Source organism: Glycine soja, chromosome 6, assembly GCF_004193775.1.
Source record: "Glycine soja cultivar W05 chromosome 6, ASM419377v2, whole genome shotgun sequence".
Classification (NCBI taxonomy): Eukaryota; Viridiplantae; Streptophyta; class Magnoliopsida; order Fabales; family Fabaceae; genus Glycine; species Glycine soja.
In genome coordinates, this window is record NC_041007.1 from 43,521,317 (window position 1) to 43,541,951 (window position 20,635).

Genomic DNA, 20,635 nt, shown 5'->3' on the forward strand with positions numbered 1-20,635 from the left:
TGACTAGTTTATCACTTCAGATAAGGCTTTAGCAAACACCCTGATCATGAAGTTCTCCTCTCTCTGGCTCACCAGTATGAAAGGTATGTGTGAGTACATAATGCAAATGTGAGATATTTCAGCTCAACTTAAGAAACTGGAGGCTAATATGTTTGAGTCCTTCCTGGTGCACTTCATTTTGAACACCCTTCCATCGAAATATGGGTTGTTTAAGATTTCCTACAACACACATAAGGATAAATGATCTATTAATGAATTAACGACCATGTGTGTTCAGGAATTTGAAATGTTTGTAATGGAGATTGGTGAGAGCGCATTGTTGACAATTGCTTCTGGGAAGAATAAAACAACTAAGTCTCAAGCTAATCAAAAGAGGAATGGTAAAATACCACCTCAAGATTATATTAAGAAGGTGACAAAGTGTTTCTTTTGTAAGAAAAAAGGACACATGAAGAAGAATTTCCCCGAATTCCAAAAATTGCTTGAGAAGAAAGGTAAATCAATCTCATTAGTATGTTATGAATCTAATATGGCTAGTGTTAATATTAACACCTGGTGGATTAATTTTGGATCTACAATCCATATTGAAAATTCTTTATAGGGTATGCAAAAACCTAAGGAAACCAGTGGGAAGTAAGTGAAGCATTTTATTAGGCAATAAGCTAGACTCACCTGTGGAGGCTATTGGAACTTGCATTTTAGCTTTAAGTAGTGGCTTTATTTTGAAATTAGAAATGACCTTTTATGTTCCAAGTTTTCTCGAAACTTGATTTCTGTTTCCAAACGCGTACCTTTTGGATATTCCTTTAATTTTAAAGACACGTCATTTGAGTTATTTTATAATTCTAAATGTATTGAGAATGGTATCTTGTCTGATGGTCTTTATCTTCTTGGTTTACAAAATTATGTCACTTATAGTTTAATGCATGTTCAAATTGGTATTAAAAGATGTAATATTAATGAGAAGTCCTCTATGTTATGACACCGGAGATTAGGACATACCTCCATTGAAAAGATTAAATGGTTAGTGAAAGATGGCGTACTCAATACTCTAGATTTTGCTGACTTTAAGACTTGTGTGGACTACATTAAGGGTAAACAAACCAATATGTCTAAGAAAGGTGCTAACAAGAATTCAAGCATATTAGAAATAATTCATACTGATATTTGTTGTCCAGATATGGATGCACGTGGTTAGAAATATTTTATCACCTTTATAGATGATTATTCACGATATATGAATGTTTATTTGCTTCATAACAAAAATGAAGCATTGGATATCTTCAAAGTCTTTAAGGATGAAGTTGAGAACCAATGTGACAAGCAAATAAAAATAGTGAAATAAGATATAAGTGGAGAATATTATGACAGATATACTAAGAATGGACAAGCACTTGGTCCTTTTGCAAAGTTTCTTCAAGAACATGGGATTGTTGCCCAATACACTATGCATGTTTCTCCAAATCAGAATGGTGTGGCAAAAAGAAGGAACCGAACATTATTGGACATAATACGAAGTATGCTTAGCAACTCCAATCTTCCTAAATCTTTGTGGGATGAAGCACTAAAGATGGCAGTGTATATATTAAATCGTGTTCCAACCAAGGTTATCCCAAAGACACCTTTTAAGTTGTTTAAAGGTTGGAAACCGAGTTTGAAACATATGCACATTTGGGATTGTCCGTCTAAGGTGAGAATATATAACTCACAAGAGAAGAAAATTGACCCGTGGACTATTAGTATGTATTTCATTGGATATGCCAAAAGGTCTAAAGGTTATAGGTTTTACTGTCCATATCATATTACTAGGATTGTGGAATCAAGAAATGCCAAGTTTCTTGAAAATAACTTTAAGTAGGAATGATCAATTGAGGGACTTAGGTTCTGAAATTAATCATATAGAGTTTCAACTTCCCACATCAAGTGAAAGATTGGTTGTAATTCATACCCCTCAAGTTCAAAGGAACGATAAACAACAAATGTCTGGCATTCCACAACCTGTTGTTGATAATCTAGTAAATCAAGTTGATCATCAAATTCCTAAAAATGATGAACAACTAGATGAACAACATGATCCCCAAGAAAATGTTGATGCAACATTTAGGAGATCTATTAGAGTAAGAAAATCAGTTATTCCTAGTGATTATATTGTATATTTGCAAGAATCTGACTATAATATTGAAGCTGAAAATGATCCTGAAACTTTTGATCAAGCCATGAGTTGTAAAGAGCGAAATTTATGGTATGATGCCATGAAAGATGAGATGAATTCCATGCAGAGTAACTGATTTTGGAACGTTGTAGAGTTGTCTAATAAGACAAAGGTCATTGGCTGTAAATAGGTCTTTAAGACCAAAAGGGATTCATTAGGTAACATTAAGAGATACAAGGTAAGACTTGTTGTTAAGGGATTTACTCAAAAAGAAGGAATCGATTACACAAATTTTTTTCTCATGTATCTAAGAAAGATTCTCTTCGTATTATTTTGACATTAGTTGTTCATTTTGACCTTGAGTTGCAACAAATGGATGTGAAAACAACCTTTTTTTTAATGGTGATTTAGAGGAGGAGGTTTATATCAAATAATCTAAAGGCTTCTCCTCTAGCAGTGGTGAACATTTGGTTTGCAAGCTTAATAAATCTAAATATGGTTTAAAATAAGTTTTCTGTCAGTGGTACCTTAAGTTTCATGAGATAATTTCTTCACTTGGTTTTGACGAAAACCCCACGGATCAATGCATATACCACAAGGTCAGTGGGAGTAAAATATGTTTTCTTGTTTTATATGTAGATGATATTTTACTTGCAGCGAATGATTGAAGTTTTCTACATGAGGTGAAACAATTTTTCTTTAAAAATTTTGACATGAAGGATATAGGTGATGCATCTTATGTCATTGTCATTAAGATTCATAGAGATAGACCTTGAGGTATTTTAGATCTATCACGGGATACCTATATTAACAAAATTTTAGAGAAATTTTGGATGAAAGTTTGTTCACCAAGTGTCACTCTCATTGTGAAAGGTGATAGGTTTAATTTGAACCAATGCTCAAAGAATAATTTTGAGAGGGAACAAATGAAAACATTTCTTATGCTTCAGTTGTTGGAAGCCTCATGTATGCTCAAGTTTGCACAAGGCCTAACATTATTTTTGTAGTTGGAATGTTAGGAAGATATCAGAGTAATCTAGGTATTGATCACGGGAGAGCTACAAAGAAAGTGATGAGGTACCTTCGAGGCTCCAAATGAGGTGGACGAAGCAGGTGGCTCCAGCGATAACAACAATGATTTTCGATGAGCAACAAACACTTTGGTGCCAAACATTAGAATATAATAAGAGGTGAGTAATAAAGTTAAAATTCAAATGTAAGCATCTTATATAATTGAGTTACATTCTCACTCCATGTACTTTTTTTTTCAAATTGCATGTGGCATCTCTTCTTTTTTGTGTCCTACAAAAAATCTCTTAATTGTTTAGCTCAAATTACCTCGATACTCCCTCCCTCCTAAACACCTAAACACCGTTTAATAATTTAATAAAAAGTAGGTACATGTTATTCACATGAATTTTAATAAAATTTATGTTTAAAATACCCTCATCTTCTTCCTCTTAACTCCATAAAAGACATGATATTATTTTCAACCCAAAAATATTTTAACACTCTTCGTTCTTTTTCCTTTTTCTCTAATTGGACGTGAACTCAGTTTTTTGTTAGATGTGAACCCACTTTGTTGATACACATGTGTTAACACCTTTCATTCTTTTTTTTTTAGTTCAATTTTTTTGTGCGTGCTGGGTCATTTGGTTGTTGTGTTTTTGTTACACATGTTCCTAGCAATGCCTATTGATTGAATATGGTCCTTTATTTCAAATTTTAGTGTTTTGCTCCTGCATTTGTGTTTTTAACTCATTTCTTTGAAATGTTTATTTTTTATGGCTAAGTGTTTAATATAATGTCTCAATCAAGAGTTCTATCTTCTTCAAGTGTTAACAATAATGAAGTAAGAGTCAAATATTAGTGGAAAAACTGTTATTGTCATAAGAAAAGTCCATTCACATGGTTAATTGTTAATTTGTTATTGAGTATTTAACAAAGATGTCAAGAAAATTTTGTCTACTCATATATTTCAATTGACGTTAGTTAACGACATTAATAAAATGGGGTAAAAGTAATGTAAAAAAAAGGAAGGGGTATCGGATATAATTTGAAAAAAAAATATAGGAGATGCAAGTGTAACAAAAATATTAAGACAATTTCATCTACTCGTATATTTCAATTAACATTAGTTAACGACGTTAATAGAAAATGAGATAAAAATAATATAAAAAAATATCAAATGTAATTTATAAAAAATACAGGAATTACGAGTATAATTTAGTATATATAATTATATTGTAATAGAGAAAAAAAAAAGTTAGTTGAGTGGGACATCAGTCATGTGCCAGATCCAAGATACCTGGGGAACAAATATTTTAACCAGACTATAAGTATCTCACATTATCATACTAAAGGAATAAAAAAATACAAGTTACAAGATCAATCAATAATTAATGAATATTAATTACCCTTTCTAGCTTGAAATCAATTTCAAAATATTACTTTTATGTCAAATCTGTTACTCCAATAATGAAGTCGAAAGAAGCACAATCGGGTGACATATTAATCATATAGTTCCTTGTTTGTCAGCAAAAGGTTGGAAATAATGCATGAAGCTAGAAACATATGAAAGGAGGGAAATGTAACACGTCACTTTAGTTATACGTGCGGCCATATGCATTCACACCGTGGTACTATATATAGGGAAACGTTACAAACCGAATGTTACATGCGGATGTAAAAGTTTAAAATAAATAAAGCAAAAGCATTGCCCATGAGAAGAGATGAGATCGGTCGATGAGAGATGACAATTGGCATTGGCAATGACAAGACGGGATAATGTCTGTCTCATTCTCAAATATGTCTGAACAACCGAGGTTCCTGGCAGCTTCATCTTTATGTTTGTTTCTTCATCAATTACATTTACTATCACTATCATATGCATATGAATTGTAATATTTGGAGCACTCCCTCTCTGCTTAAATATAAGAAAAAACAAACATACTATAATATTAATTAAAAAATTAATTAATCATATTTAATTAAAAATATTTTTTATTTATTTATTTATTTTTATTGAAATTAGTATAAAAACAATAAAGAGTGATTTAAACTAAGATCTTTATTAAATAAAGAATATTTTAAAGATAATAATATTAAATAAGGTAAAGTTAGTTGATATTTTTATATTTAAGAAAAAATATATATATTATTTTTTATATTTGAGCAGAGGGAATATGCTTTGTTTATGTGTGGAAAAATATTTGTAGTATGCTAGGTAAGGCAACGTAGGCAACAACGCCTTAACTGAAGTACTGTATGTTATAGTATGTTTGGTAGAAAATAAAAGTGTAACTTAGAATTTCCATAAAAATAATTTTAAGGTTTTTTTTTTAAAAATCAGTATAAGTTTTCAAAATAATTATTTTTGCTTTTGTTTTAGAACCCTCTGATCTTTGAAATCTTTACTCAAACAAGTAAACATGCATGGTTTAAAGGTGCTTTTAGTAAAAATAATAAACATTTTCTGAAAAAAAAAATCTAAGTCCTCTAATTTCATATTAGTATTCTTTAACTTAATTATATTTTAAAGAAAAATTATAAAACACTATTTTCTGGAAAAAAAATTCAAATTAATATACACTCGGTACAAAAAAAAAAGCATTAGGTACTACAATACGGTTGGAATTTAATGTTCTAAGTACACCATATATACCTAATGAATTTATTTAGATGATATTTACCTAATAATTGAAACCGAAATAAACGCTGTTTTTTCAAGAAAGAACAAAAACACTTCCAATATGCGCTCAGGTACCCAGGATCCTGAGTCAGTGAGGACCAATTATACAAATTGAAATCAGTGGTACAAATATATAAATATAAAAGAAATAAATAAAAAATATTTCACTTTAAAAAAATTGTAAAAAAACAATTTTACTTGTGATTTTTTATAGTTGAGGAGCTATACTAGTGCAAATGCACCAACACTGGTGGAATTTAATGTTTTAAGTATAACATATATGCCTAATAATTGAAACTGACACTAGAACCCAATAAGTAGTGTGTGTGGTCTACTTTCAAGTATGACTAAAATTATTGGAGTCTTGCGAATATTCGATCTCTCTAGCTACCTCACTCTTATATAGAGATTAAAAAAAAAGAAAAAAAAAGGTTATGTACTGTAAAAAAATGTTTTACACGCTCATTCATCAAATGATAATGTAAATGAATTTATTAATTTTTAAAATAATTATCTTAAAATAATTTATTATTAAATAATAATATAAAATTATTTTTATAGTATTAATACATATATATTAAACTCTTAAAAAATACAAATGATTTTGTAAGGGAACATGTGATTAGTAACTTTTTACTGCTGATCATATATATATATATATATATATAATTCTCATTCGTTACGAAAAGAAATTTTTTACCTAATGCATTGAGTGTGTAGTATAAAATGTTCGTAAATATTTGTGTTTTAATTTAAATTTTATAAATATATATTAATTTTATTTTATAAAATAAAATATTTATTTTAAATTTTTTTAAGATTTTGTTTTAATGAGTCAACTAATTTGTTAAGTTTGTTTTGACATTTGTAGATTGGTTTTCAACGGTCATATTTTTGTTTGCTGCACAAGGTGATCTGTGTCTATATATATGTCTTTCTTTTTTTCTAAAAAAGAACTACACAAGTTCCTTTCTCCCAACTATCTTCTTTTTCTTTTCATATAAAAACTTATTTTTTAGAGCAAGAGCATTGGTGTTCAGAAGGTTCGGGAATCCTTTCGCTGCACACGATCGGAACCAACGGATTGTCGTATCTTGGGAGAGAAGTGCAATCAAATTTTCCTACCAGTGTAGTGGAGCGTTTTCTCTCTAAGGATAGCGTTTACACGCTTCAACCCAGGCTATATATTTCTTCCCCTAATTTATTTTCATTGTTCTTATTGTATGATATATATTGCATTGTTGATTTATGTGGTGTCAATCAAATTATTTCGTTACTGTTATTTTGTTATTTAATTCAAGACTGTGCATCTTCTTATTTATTTTTTTCATTTATTTTATTTTTTTCAAACTATCTTAGAGAGAAAAATGATTTCACTGTCTTCTTGCATAGTCTTTTCTATTGTAGCATTCTATCTTATCAAAATGTTTATCATGAATATGATTTTGTCCTTTTCTGATTAGCCTAGAAAAAAAATTACGGGTGAAAACGTAATGCATGCATTATGTTCCATTAAAAATGTTTTTATTATATTATTTTATTTCCTGAAATTTTAAATTATTATGAGATTGTTGAAAAATATTTTCTTTGTCAATTGTATTTATGTTTAAGATAAAATGCTTTTAGAATTAGTTTATGTGAAAAACTAAAAACATCTCACTACTTTCATTCATGCCTTAGGAAGTTATTTTTTACTTGGTCAAATGATACTGTGAACACAAGTCTTTAAAATCAGGATGTTTGTTGTTTGGTTTTTTAATTTCTATTATTTAACGTTATTATTATTACTGCAAGTATTTTGTTGCTACATGTTGACTGATTGTCTCTTTATATATAACTCATTGATAAAAGATAAGCATGTGAAAATATAACACACAAAAACAATAAAATAAACACTTTGGTGAAACTTTATATTCTACATGTCGTATTCTTAATAGAGCACCTTATAAAAAAAAATTTAAAAAAATCTTTATGAGTTATGGAGAAAAAGATAACCAAATCTAAAATATCTTAAAGTGTGGGGCTGTCTAGTAAAGGTTAATATCCATATTAATAAGAAAAGGAAAATTGGAAAAAAAATGTTAATTGTATTTTGTTGGATATTTTTTACATAATACTACTTATTGATTCTTAGTTGTTAATTCAGAAGTGACTGAAATTTCTAATGTTACTATTATGCAATCTAGAGATGTCACTTTCTTTGAAAATCTTCTTCCTTAAAAAATAAATCGTTAAATCTTTATATGGTTTGAAACAAGCTCCAAAGCAATGACACAAAAGTTTGATTAAGTTATTCTTTTGTATGATTTTCAAATTAATGGTAGTGATAAATGTGTGTATGTGAAACAATTTGATGATAATGGATGTGTCATTTTATGTTTGTATCTGGATGACATATTGATATTTGATAGTAATATGCATTTCATAAATGATGTGAAGTCCTTGTTGTTTAGAAACTTTGACATAAAAGACCTTGGTCAAGTAGATGTGATTTTGGGAATTAAGCTTATAAAGAAAAATGATGGCATAACTTTTACCCAATCTTATTATGTTGAAAAACTATTGAAGAAGTTTATTTATCTTGATGCGAAACATGCTTTTACTCCTTATGACTCATCCATCAAGTTAAAGAAAAATTTGAGTAAATGAATTTCTTCACATAAATATTCTCAAAGTATCGGTTCTTTGTTACATTTGACAAACTTCTCCAGGTCTGTTTGATATTACACATGCAGTTGGTAGATTGGAAAGTAATTGAGGGATTTAGTGATACAAAATTGAAGTTCTGATTTTGATGAAATAAAATTGACAAGTGGTTATGTCTTTGCTTTAGCTGGTTGTGCAGTATCATGAAAATCTACTAGACAAATTATTATTTCACATGAAAGCAAAAATTATTGCTTTAAATATTGCTACTAGTGAGGCTTGAATTTCTTAAAAATGTATTATGCGATTTGTCATTGTTGAATAAGCGTATACCTCCAATTCCAATGCATTGTGATAGTCAAATTGCTATATCTAAAGTGATTAGCAAAATTTTAATGAAAAAAAAAGACACTTAAGAGTGAGACATAAGTTTATAAGAAATTTTATTTCTCATGGTGTCATTTCTCTTGACTTTGTCAGGTCAAAAAATAATATTGCGGATCCGCTTTCAAAAGGGTTGATGCGTCAACAAGTACTTGAGTCGTCGAGGGGAATGAGACTAAAGCCCATTATTTAGTTACAACAATGGACACCCGTCTCCATTTGATTGATGATCCCATGAATGGAGTTCAACGGGTAACAACAAAATTGTTTGTTGACTAAAGTACACCAAAATAAAATTTGGCGGAGTTGTTCCATTTCTCATTCCTATGACAAGGTGTATTATAAATTGTGACAATATTAAGGTTGAGGTATTTATATAGGTGTATTTTTTGGTAAAAAAAATACCTCTTAATGAATCCGATGATAATTATTGTAGGGGTGGGGGTCACAAACCACTCTTTGAGGATTCACCTAGTGAATGTGATGGTGGGGTCGCCACTCTGAGATATGGGTTAATCTCTAAGTGACACTCATGAAATAAGATACAAGCACAGGGTTGTCTAACGTGCTACCGCTGATTAAAATTTAATTGAACGCCAATATTATAGGGGTTGTGTACTAAAATCCGGTTAAAGAATGTGTAGTTCAAGACAATTACGTCACTACATTTTTCTCGGGTGAAAGTTCATAAACACTAGGTATAAGGCTTAAATCCGGAAGGTTCCTTATACTGAAATACAATATCACATACTCTTTCTCTTTCTCTTATGTTTTTATACAAATTATCTTTTAGAAAATATATTTTAAAATTTTAAATTATGTGGGGGAATGTTGGTAAATATTTGTGTTTTAATTAAAATTTATAAATATATATTAATTATATTAATTCTATTTTATAAAATAAAATATTTATTTTAGATTTTCTTAAAATTTTATTTTAATGAGTCAACTAGTTTGTTATGTTTGTTTTGACAACTGTAGGTTGATTTTCAATGGTCATATTTTTGTTTGCTGCACAAGGTGATTTGTGCCTATATATATCTATTTCTTCTTTTTCTAAAAAAGAACAACACAAGCAGATAACTTCGTTCCTTTCTCCCAAATATCTTCTCTTTCTTTTCCTAAAAAAAACTTATTTTTTTAGAGTAAAAGCATTGATGTTCAGAAGGTTCGGGGATCCTTTCGCTGCACACGGTCGAAACCAACGGGTTGTCATATCTTGGGAGAGGAACGCAATCAAATTTTCCTACCAGTACAGTGGGATGTTTTCTCTCTAAGGATAATGTTTACGCGCTTCAACTCAGGTTATATCTTTCTTCCCCTAATTTATTTTCATTGTTCTTATTGTATGATATATATTACATTATTGATTTATGTGATGTCAATCAAATTATTTTACTATTGCTATTTTGTTATTTAATTTAAAACTGTACATCTTCTTTGTGTTTGTTTCTTTCATTTTATTTTAATTTGTTCCCAACATAAAAAGCTTCATTGGGTTGAAGTATGTAATATAACTGGAAATTAGACCTAAGATTACTTGAGAACACTTTCATTAATTGGGTTTTTTTTTTTTTACCCAACACACTTAATTGGCTACAAGCCTAATAATTTATTTGATCTAGGTTTTGATAATGATAGAAGTAATGATATTCTTATTCATTGAAATCAACGTTATTTTTTTTTTTTTATTGAATGTAAACATCAACGTTCTTGGCATTATAGTTACACTCATAATAGCACAGAAGAAAAAAATGAGAAAAGTTAAACAGAATCCGGTAGTTCACAATAATTCGGTTTCATTATACTTTTTCTTTCTGAAGGTTTCATTATACTTGTGGTCTCTTTATTATAGTTGCTATATAATTATCTTTATTTTTATAATTACATAAGGGTATTTTTTAAGAATATATAAGGGTATATATTTAAAAATTATGTTTTGGAGGGAAAATGATAAGAAAACAAACTTTTCGTTCTATTAATTAAATATTAACTGATTAAGTTGATAAATTTAAAAATCAAAGAAATAAAATAAAATAAACTTAAATTATTATTTTTAAAAAAAAATATTATATAACTCTTAATTTTCTAATAAAAAAAAACTACGCTCCTTTTTCTTGCTTTCTAAAGCTCCATAAACAAACCTATATACCCTATTTAATTCTCTCCATCATTTTCCTTTTACTTGAAACTTTTAAATTTTTTATATTAAAAAATCAATGCATTCACTAGTTAAATTGATTAAATCATTTATACTTTTTTATTCAAAACTTACCAAGCAAAATATTAAATTACACCGAAAATAAAAATAATAAAATTTAATTGGCTCCTCTTCAAACCCTAATTTATTATCTTCCTTTTGTCAACAGCATGGGGAATTATGTGTGCCTAAAACTAAATAAAAACAAAAAACAGATAGAACGCTTTTGGTCCATATATGAGTCAATCACTGAATCAGTTAACCATCTCATCAGATAATTTAATAATTTTGCGTGAATGGGACCAACAACATTTGGTCTCTTTTTTAAAAAAATTAAGAAAAAAGTAAAGGCTGAAAATGAGAGGCAAGAATTTTTGCCAACTTAATGTATTCAAGGGGGTTATGAAAGCGATTACATTTGATTCTCATTGGATAATGGTTCAAGCATGCACACTTGGGTACGTATATAAACACTTAATTAGGAATTTAAAACATTTTAAAATATAATAAACAAGGAATCATATCTTGCCCGAATCTTTTCAGCTATATACATATACACACACACGAACACCCATAACAGAATAATTGATGATTATTCATTTGTTTGCAGCAGAACTTCCAGCCATTAATTATTATGTATATAGGATTCAGCTATGGAGAGATCTTATCATGAACAATTTATTTATGTACTCAAATTTAAGAAAATGGGATACGTTGTCTCATTTCAATATTGTGAGAGGACAAGCCACCCCAGCAGAGTGTATATGAAGCAAAATTCAAACCAAAGACTCTTTGTCAAGGCTTTCATGAACAGGTCTTTTAATAAAGATTATGTGTAATTTTTATAAATTTTATTAATTTTAGATTTAAATATGAATTTAATCTCTATAAATTTGCATTTTTTAATTTTGATTTCTATAAATATGTATTTTTTTAATTTTAATTTATGTAAATTTTTTTATGTTCCTTTTAGTTTCTATAAAATTAAAATTTAATCATTTTAAGATTTTATTTATTCATTTTTAGTAAGTCTTGTTACATTCACACTTTAGGGATTAAAATTGAACAAATACGAATTTATTAGAATTAAAATGGACAAAAAAAAATCTTTAAAATAAATTATTATGACCAAAATTAAAAAATGTAAACTTGTAATGATTAAATGCATATTTAAACCGTAGTCAATAGATATATTAAAATCATATGGTCTCTAATTTGCCCACCACGTGTTGACACAACATTTTTTTCAAAATATTTTATGAATTTGTACTTTTTCTTCTCTCTTTTTAAACCACAGGCCCACTTTTTTTTTATTTTTTCTTTTTACTTCATTTGTCATGCTTGTTTTTATAAACTTGACTACTAGTTTTGTGTTGGGCTAACCAAGAGAAGATGGGGGCCACTTTCTCGTGGAGTGCATTACTTGCATGTAGGGGCTGTTAGGTTTAGGTAAGTGTAAAGTGAATATATGTAACATATTTTATAAGTAGTTCAAAAAGAGAGAAACTCATATGGTGGATTTGCATTTGAGGTTGTTGTTATCAACCCGTCTCAACCATGCCGAGGAACCCGAAATTCGAGCACGTACTCTCACGGTCGGACACTGGCCAAAAATTAACGTTGTCGAATTTGGTCGAATGAGTCATTTTGGGTCCGAAACCGACTGATGCTAAACCCTACAAGAAGCTAAAATAAACAGATTTGGGACCACTAGTAATGCCGTGTTTGGTTGCATTTCCATGGGTACTGCATAGTTGCATGCTACTTTGATGAATTTTTTGTCATCAACGGTTCTTCCAAGAAAGACTAGTCACAAATTAGATTTTCTCAATTACTCCGTACATTTTTCGTGTAAATTTTTGTGTCGATATGTTGCAGACATTGCATATGGTTCAAGTTATTCGTCCCAAAAAAATGTACATGCTTTTATAGTTCTTTGTTGCCTAGCCTACTTGCCTAGTTCCATTTACCAATAATATATATATGAAGGGACATCTCTTATTGGTTAATTCTAAATGTGCGGCTAGAATATTCTATATTATTTCTAATTAAAGACAATTAAGAGGATACTCCCACAGATTATAGGAGAAATATTTTATATATAATTCATGTCAAATAATTTTGAGTCCAAACTCAATAGGTTTACTACTAAATATGAATTCCCCATTATCTCACGGCAACTTATTTAAATATCGACGTTATACAAATATTAAAATTAAAAAAAAATAATTAAACTTAATTGCAAATTGTAATTCGTCTTTTTCTAGCTTTTTAGCTATACATTTAATTGCAATCTAGAGCATGTTGAATATTATTAGGAAATAACACGATCGACATCCACAAGAAGACAATTTGATAAAGTATTTCGATTTTAATATTTCTTTTATATATATATATATATATCCCCGAGTGTCTGCTAACGAAAGAGAGAATTGGTCTAAGTCCGTGTTGTTGCATGTATCTTACGGTATCCAGATCTAGTCCTTTCTGCTTCCTATGATTGAAGTGAAGATCTGCAATGTCTACTTTCCTTGCTCTAACAAGTAAGCAAGTCAACTATATATGCATCCTTATTAATTAATAGGTATAGTGTAAGGTAGGTTTGTTAGAGTATAGCAGGACTTGAACCTGCAACCATTAGGTTAAAATTAAAGCCCAATGCTCTATCAACTGAGATATACCCCCAAAGAAAATATAAGCAGTAGTATAGTAGTAAATAAAGATTGGTGCAGAAAAGAGGGCAGCCCCACTTCTCGTCATATTAAAGGATCATATTAAAGGGGTGTAACTCTGTATGAGGCTCGTACTGCGGAGCAAGCGAAGAATAACGGTGCATGTGCGTTAGCACTCCTGCAAGAAAACGACCTTACTCAACAAGTGCGCCTTTATTAGTAAGTTGTTTTGTTAGAATGGTAGCAAAATCATAAATTTTTAAAGTTTACATTTGTTTTGGTATGACACAATATCTCACTTTGCTTATAGGAGTTGAGAAAAAAGAGTTTATAAATATCCTCCTCCCTTAACCCACTGAGACGTCTTTTAATTGGGACAAAACCGTGACGGATAACCAAGCACTAAAACGAACAATACCTTAGATAAAGTGATCGTAATGATGCATGAGGATTTGAGGTCAAAAAATTGATGCTAGAAAGAGGTCATAGGCCACTCTTGCTCCTTAGTCTTGATTGGAGGCTTGTTTTGGTAAGCTATAAAGTCCTACATCAATTAGGAATTGAGGCTAAAGAGTTTATAAACATCATTTCCTTGTAACCCACTAAGGCACTTAGTAAGAACAAAATTATAACGGTCCTTTGAAGATTTGGGGTCAGAACATTGGTGCTAGAAGGAGGTCCTAGACTACTCTTGTTCCTTAGTCTCAACTAGAGGCTTGTTTTTGATATGTTATAAAGTCCTACATCAATTAGGAGTTGGGGCCAAGGAGAGTTTATAAACATCCTCCTCCCTTAATCCACCATGGTTCTTTTTAGTAAAAACAAAACCATGACAATCCTTTGAGGATTAGAGGTCGGAACATTGGTGCTAAAAGGAGATCCTAACCCACTCTTGCTCCTTTGTCTCGACTAGAGGACTTGTTCCGATATGTCACAAAGTCCCAAATCGCTTATGAGTTAAGGCCAATGAAAGTTTATAAACATTCTCCTCTCTTAACCCACCAAGATGCATTTTAGTAAGGACAAGTTTGTGATGACCCATTGAACACCAAAGTAGACAATATCTCAAATAAGATGATCCTAATGATGTTTAAAGATTTGAGGTCAAAACAACATCATAATTTCTTTTTGTTCGTGAAAAAGAATATATCGACTAAGAAAATAAAGTCATCGATGAGCTTAAGAAAACTCACTTAGTTTTACTATACATGACCTAGTGTTGCATTGAAACTTGAAATTAAAGTATGAAGTCTATTTATGCAATGTGTCTTCTAATGATTTTGTAATTATTCTCACCATTTGCGGAGGGCGGTGGTGTGTATAGTATTGCTCTTACATATGCGAGAGGAATAGTGCTTATTACAACTTCCCATGTGCATCAAAGATCTCAAAGCTATGTCTTGGGTCCATCGACGTCAAGTTTATGGGCATTATTGTTTATTTGTCTAGAACTACTATTTGTCCCTCTCCTCTTTGCTATTGGTCCCTACAAATCCGAGAAAAGATCCCCTAGCTCCTTAGCATAAATCCTCTCCTTTTCCCTTCTTTGTGCCCCCACCCTCCCTGCACCCCCAACCCTCTTTCACCTTCCCTTTCCCTGTTGCCCCCCCTTTCACCTTCCCCTTCCCAGCGATCGACCCTTCACCATCGCCCCCAACGACCTAACATTGGTTGCGCGCAACACTTCCACAGTTTGAACATCACTTGCCGCTATCGACACTAGATTCATGCATGCAACCCCCTCTACAACAGTCCAACCACCATTGTGTCACCACAAAGCCACCTCTACCACTCCCTCCACATGTTCTCTGCAAGTCCCTTGCCCCACCGCTACACTGACACTCACTTCCACCCACCCACTCCGCACACACTATGCCACCAAGCCGCATTCCACCGTCGTTGAAATAACAACGAAAATACAATTTCGTTGAACATTACAACAAAATAGAAATACAATTTTGTAGGAATAAGGCTAGCAAGCGATTGTAGTGTAGGATTACCTACCAAGAAACCCTTCAAAATCATGATATACACTCATTTTAACTAAAGCATATTTAAGCCATATTTCAATAAGATAAAATTTAATGATTATACCATGATGTTCATATAAGTTCTATTCATCTTAATATTTGGCTGGGCTGCTTGCTGAAATCAAAATGGGGTCTCACTGTAAGAGTGAGACGATGTTTTTGTGTGAAAGAAAGGGGTTGAGGCCCAAAAAGGATTGTTTCGATAGAGTGGGATAGAATGGAGAATAAATATTTGAACTAAAGTAGTCTGTGTGCAATCTATCCTGTTTGAGAGATCTGTGATTTAATCCAGGTAATCTATGTCCCTAGATATTGCTCTGGGGGGGGGGGGGGGTACAAGCAGCCCAATTTATTGTATTGATGACAATTATATGTTACGAATGATATCTCTAGTTCCCAAACTCTGATGTGGATTTCACCATTCACAGAAAGTTACTATAGCTCCAAGATTAATAATCCAATAGCTCGCATGAGTTTTGCGATGATTTTGGATTTTTGGTAATGAGTTTCTCTATGCACTGCAACAACATGCAATATTTTCCTTATATTTACGTATGTGAAAATAGGTAAACGTGAATTCACTGAATTACATCAATTAACAAAAGAGACTTAAGGTTGATATTTCTGCCAGAGAAGCAACTAAAATTTATCACCAAAATTGCAGGATGGGATCATAACCATACCAGCACAAACCAATATAAGGCTTCATTGAGGCATGTGACATGGTCTAATTTTTTTTATCACCTGAAAGAAAAACTAAAACGAGCACGCAGCTGTGCTCCTCTAACGTAGGTAAATGCTTTTGGCAAGATTAATTTGGTTCTTTGCCTCATGTTGATCGTTATCTCTTCCCTGCAATGATGGACTTGCATTAGACTTGGAATATTTGCTAAGTAGCACTTCAACAATATCGCAAGAGGAAAGGGGAAGAAAACAAAAGCACTTTACAACAATCGTAGTGCCATTCTATTGCAAGATCAAGAGGCATAAACTGAGACCATAGGGAAGTTATAATTCCAAGGTAAATATAGGATGCTAATATTAGTGCATGTCCATCGCAACAATTATAAAATTTCATCCCTCATAAAAAACACTAAAAATAAATATAGAAACAAAATAATATTTGTTTAGATAGCTTGACACGAATGCTCAAAAAGTTCTATTGGTGAGTCTTGTGAATAAACATTAACATGCATGTTATATCAGCTAAATACAAAAGTCATTCTTGAGAATTGGTCCTTGACAATAGCATTTAAGTATTAACAAAAGGATATTGTACATATCAAGATGAAAAAATGGAAGATATCATGCATCTAACTAAAGTTTCAACATTTCACCACATTCAATAAGGTTTTTTGATAATAATTTATGACATATAGAAGTCTGACTCTGACAGTGGTCTGAAACAAGATATTTTGATAGAAACAATAAAGAATTGTCCACCAAATCAATTGACAATAAAGAATTACCACAATTGTCAAAGCAGTTGATCCTGCTTTGTCACCCTTCTGTGGATGATTGTGTTCTGTAGTTCTATGACTTCTAACAAGGCCCCCTGCAGAAGCACCTCTTGAAATGCATTTCTGATTTACCGCCACATTCCTTGAAACATTCTCTTTTCCCTTGGCTGTCAAACTCTTAACCTTGGTAGTTCTTAGTTTCTCCTTAGCACCACCAATACAAGTGTTTTCTTTATTGACTGTGTGTTGTAACAAAGCCTTTGAACTTGCAGAGGAATATTGGACCTACAAATGCAAATCCACCATCATTGATAAACATATACTCTAAATTGTATAAATTATAACAAATTTGAGGATAGATACAAAAGAGAATATTGTGATAAGTAGCTAGAGAACTGTAACTTGAAGAAAAGGGATGCACTCAAAAAATTAAATCTGGTGCATTGCAATCATTTGGTGAAAACTGAAAACGGTTCTTAATACTGAATTAATTTGAGCTTCATAGAGGGATAGATCCCTACACCATTTACAAGAATTTTTGTCTAACGTAATAGAATTGCATGTGACTGGCGGACAGTGCAGCTTCTCACCAATGACTTTGCTGTTCGATGGTATGCTGGCTTTGCAAAATTGATGCTATTTCTCTTTCTGTTACCAGATTTTGCTTCCTCAACTGAAATGGTAGATGTCTTTGATCTTTCACTGGGCTTGCAACGGTTCTTAACTGCAAGATTCATAGTGACCTCACCTTTATCAATGGTGATTTTCTCTCTCTGCTGCCTTGACACAAACTTAACTTCATAACCAGGGTTTGAACATGAACCAATACTAGACTTCCTAGAAGATGATTTACGACCCCTTGATCGCATGCTATCACCACCACTCTCCACTTTTGAAGCTTCCCCCAAAACATAACTTCTTCTAACACTAATAACTGATGAACTTCTACTTTTCTGATCACATGGTTGACTAGACACCTCTAAACACTTCTTCTGTGGCTGAATGCTTGAGACTTTTCTTGTAACACAACTTTTCCCAAGACTAACCCTCCCAACTGATGAACTTTGCTGAGCACATGGTTTGCTAGATACCTCCCTATACTTCCGAGTGTTCTCAGATGTAATCATGCTCCTTGCAGTGCTATCACCACCAATCTCCACTTTCGAAGCTTTTCCTGAAACATAACTTCTCCTAACACTAATAACCGATGAACTTCTACTTTTCTGATCACACGGTTGACTAGACACCTCCAAACATTCCTTCTGTGGCAGAATGCTTGAGACTTTTCTCGTAACACAACTTTTCCCAAGACTAACCCTCCTAATTGATGAACTTCTTTTCTGATCAAATGGTTTGCTAGATACCTCCCTATACTTCTGAGTGTTTTCAGATGTAATTGTGCTCCTTGCAGTGCTTCCTTCACACTTGTGGTTAGAACTTGAACTACTCGGTGGATTGCTGCAATTGACCATAGAGTCAGTTTTTCCTCTGGACTTCCGTTCAAAAGCCAACCCCAGCTTCCCACCTTTTGGCTTGTTAACATTTGAATTTGGTTTGGGTTTCACTTCCTGGCCAAAGCTGGAACCTTGTTGGAAACCTCTCCTACTTAAACCCTTCTGTTTATCTAACAAACTATTCAGATCAATACCTTCCCACTTCTTGTTGTTGTAGTGTTTGCCTCTAGATCTCGAGACCGAAGAAGGAAGCTCTGGCGAATCAACCCCTGATGTCAATATCTCCTCGCCGTGAGAAAACCTAGATTTTAACTCTCTAGCAGACATCTGGTGGAACCTGAAAATGATTTGTCGCAAAACACCATTTACATTAAAACCCCAAGTCCAATATCAAAACCCCCAAAAAATATATTACAAACAGTTCCTTACGGGTGACTTGTGTTGAACCATTCATCATCACCTCTGCAACAACAAAAAATTTAAAAATCAAAACGACAAATATGATAATTCAATAAAGAAAAGAAAAATCCAAACACTAAATCTAATAAGAAAAGTAGAAAACTCACGTGTCTACACATCCAGATTTAACTTCAAGAGTCAAATCCACCCACATAGGTGCTTCAATATGCTCCTATATGTCATGCAATTGCAACACACCAAAAATACAATCACAAAACAATAGACAACTCAGAATACCTCCACCACAACAAAAAGCAACAGTTACAAACAGAGATATACAAATTGAAAGCACAAAAGTTACTGAATAAACATCATGAATCTAACACAGATGCCTTGGTAGTAATAATAATTATTAATAATAATTGAAAATCTAATAAAATCATCATTGTTCCACAAACCGAAAATACTTTTCATCCGCATTCTGAACTTGTGCGATCAATTATAAATGTGCCAATGTAACCACAGATTTTAAGAAATGGCGTGATCGGAACCCTAAAAATGGTGACGAAAATGAAAAGAACGACAAGTGAAAGGAAAAATTACCAGAAAAGCCCAGGGATCGAAACTCTTCTTCATCGTAATCGCTTTCTTCTTAGAAGTTTCCATTATTCTCAAGAAGCGATGCGAGAAACGCTTCGAGTGTGAGTTTTGCTTGTTGTTGCAAATTTAAGGAACCGCAGAGAGCAGCACTGTCGAGTCGAAATGGGAGAACATGGCGCGTGAAAGTGGAGGAAGGTGAAGAAGGGAATGTAAAACGACAAAGTATTGGTTTGCGTTTGGGACTTGTTTCGGTTTTAAGTTAAGAGCCGTTGGATGATATGAGCTTGCTTTGATGTACGGGTGGGATCGTTCGTTTTTGGATGGTTCGGAATATTTGACCGTTGGCAACCCATTCAAAATGTTGGAGCTTGGGCCTTGGAGGATAACAATTAAACAAATAATACTAAAAAGTTTAACATTTACTTTAAATAATAATAATAATAATAATAATAATAATAATAATAATAATAATAAAAGGCTCAATAATAATTGAAAGTATTTTTGTTTTGTACATTTAATTGAAAGTTTTGTTACACTACGGCCTTCTAATGATAACATGTTATCTCTTTTTTTATAGGATAACATGTTATCTCATTAATTAATAAATTTGACAAGTTTTAAATGTGAAAAATATGATAATTACATTCTTATGCATATTTTAATGTTAAATTAGTCTTAAATAATTATAACTTAATACAGATTGATCCTAAAAAATTAACAGTTTGGTAAAATTATCATACTTTTTAGTTTTAGATATTTAAAATTAAATCAAAATTTACTTTCTTTCGGAAATTAAATTTATTTACAGTTACGTAGGCTAACAATAATATAGTTATAATCGTATTATTAGAGCTTTTGAAAATTATCTTGATCCTGAAACAACATTATTCAATAGGACAGCAGGTCTGACCTCATTTCCTGATTACCTTGTGTTACATACATGGAGG

The 20,635-nt window shown here is 31.8% G+C and overlaps 1 protein-coding gene across 1 annotated transcript; it reads right to left on the bottom strand.

Annotated features, from left to right (window-relative positions):
* Window positions 1–16,289: 16,289 nt before the first annotated feature.
* Window positions 16,290–19,915, bottom strand: LOC114417066. Its single transcript, XM_028382164.1, has 6 exons — window positions 19,692–19,915; window positions 19,256–19,320; window positions 19,119–19,151; window positions 17,826–19,026; window positions 17,245–17,520; window positions 16,290–16,627 (listed from the first exon to the last, which is right to left on the bottom strand). The coding sequence occupies exons 1-6, from the start codon at window positions 19,752–19,754 to the stop codon at window positions 16,559–16,561; spliced, it is 1,707 nt and encodes a 568-aa protein (XP_028237965.1). The 5' UTR covers window positions 19,755–19,915; the 3' UTR covers window positions 16,290–16,558.
* Window positions 19,916–20,635: the final 720 nt, after the last annotated feature.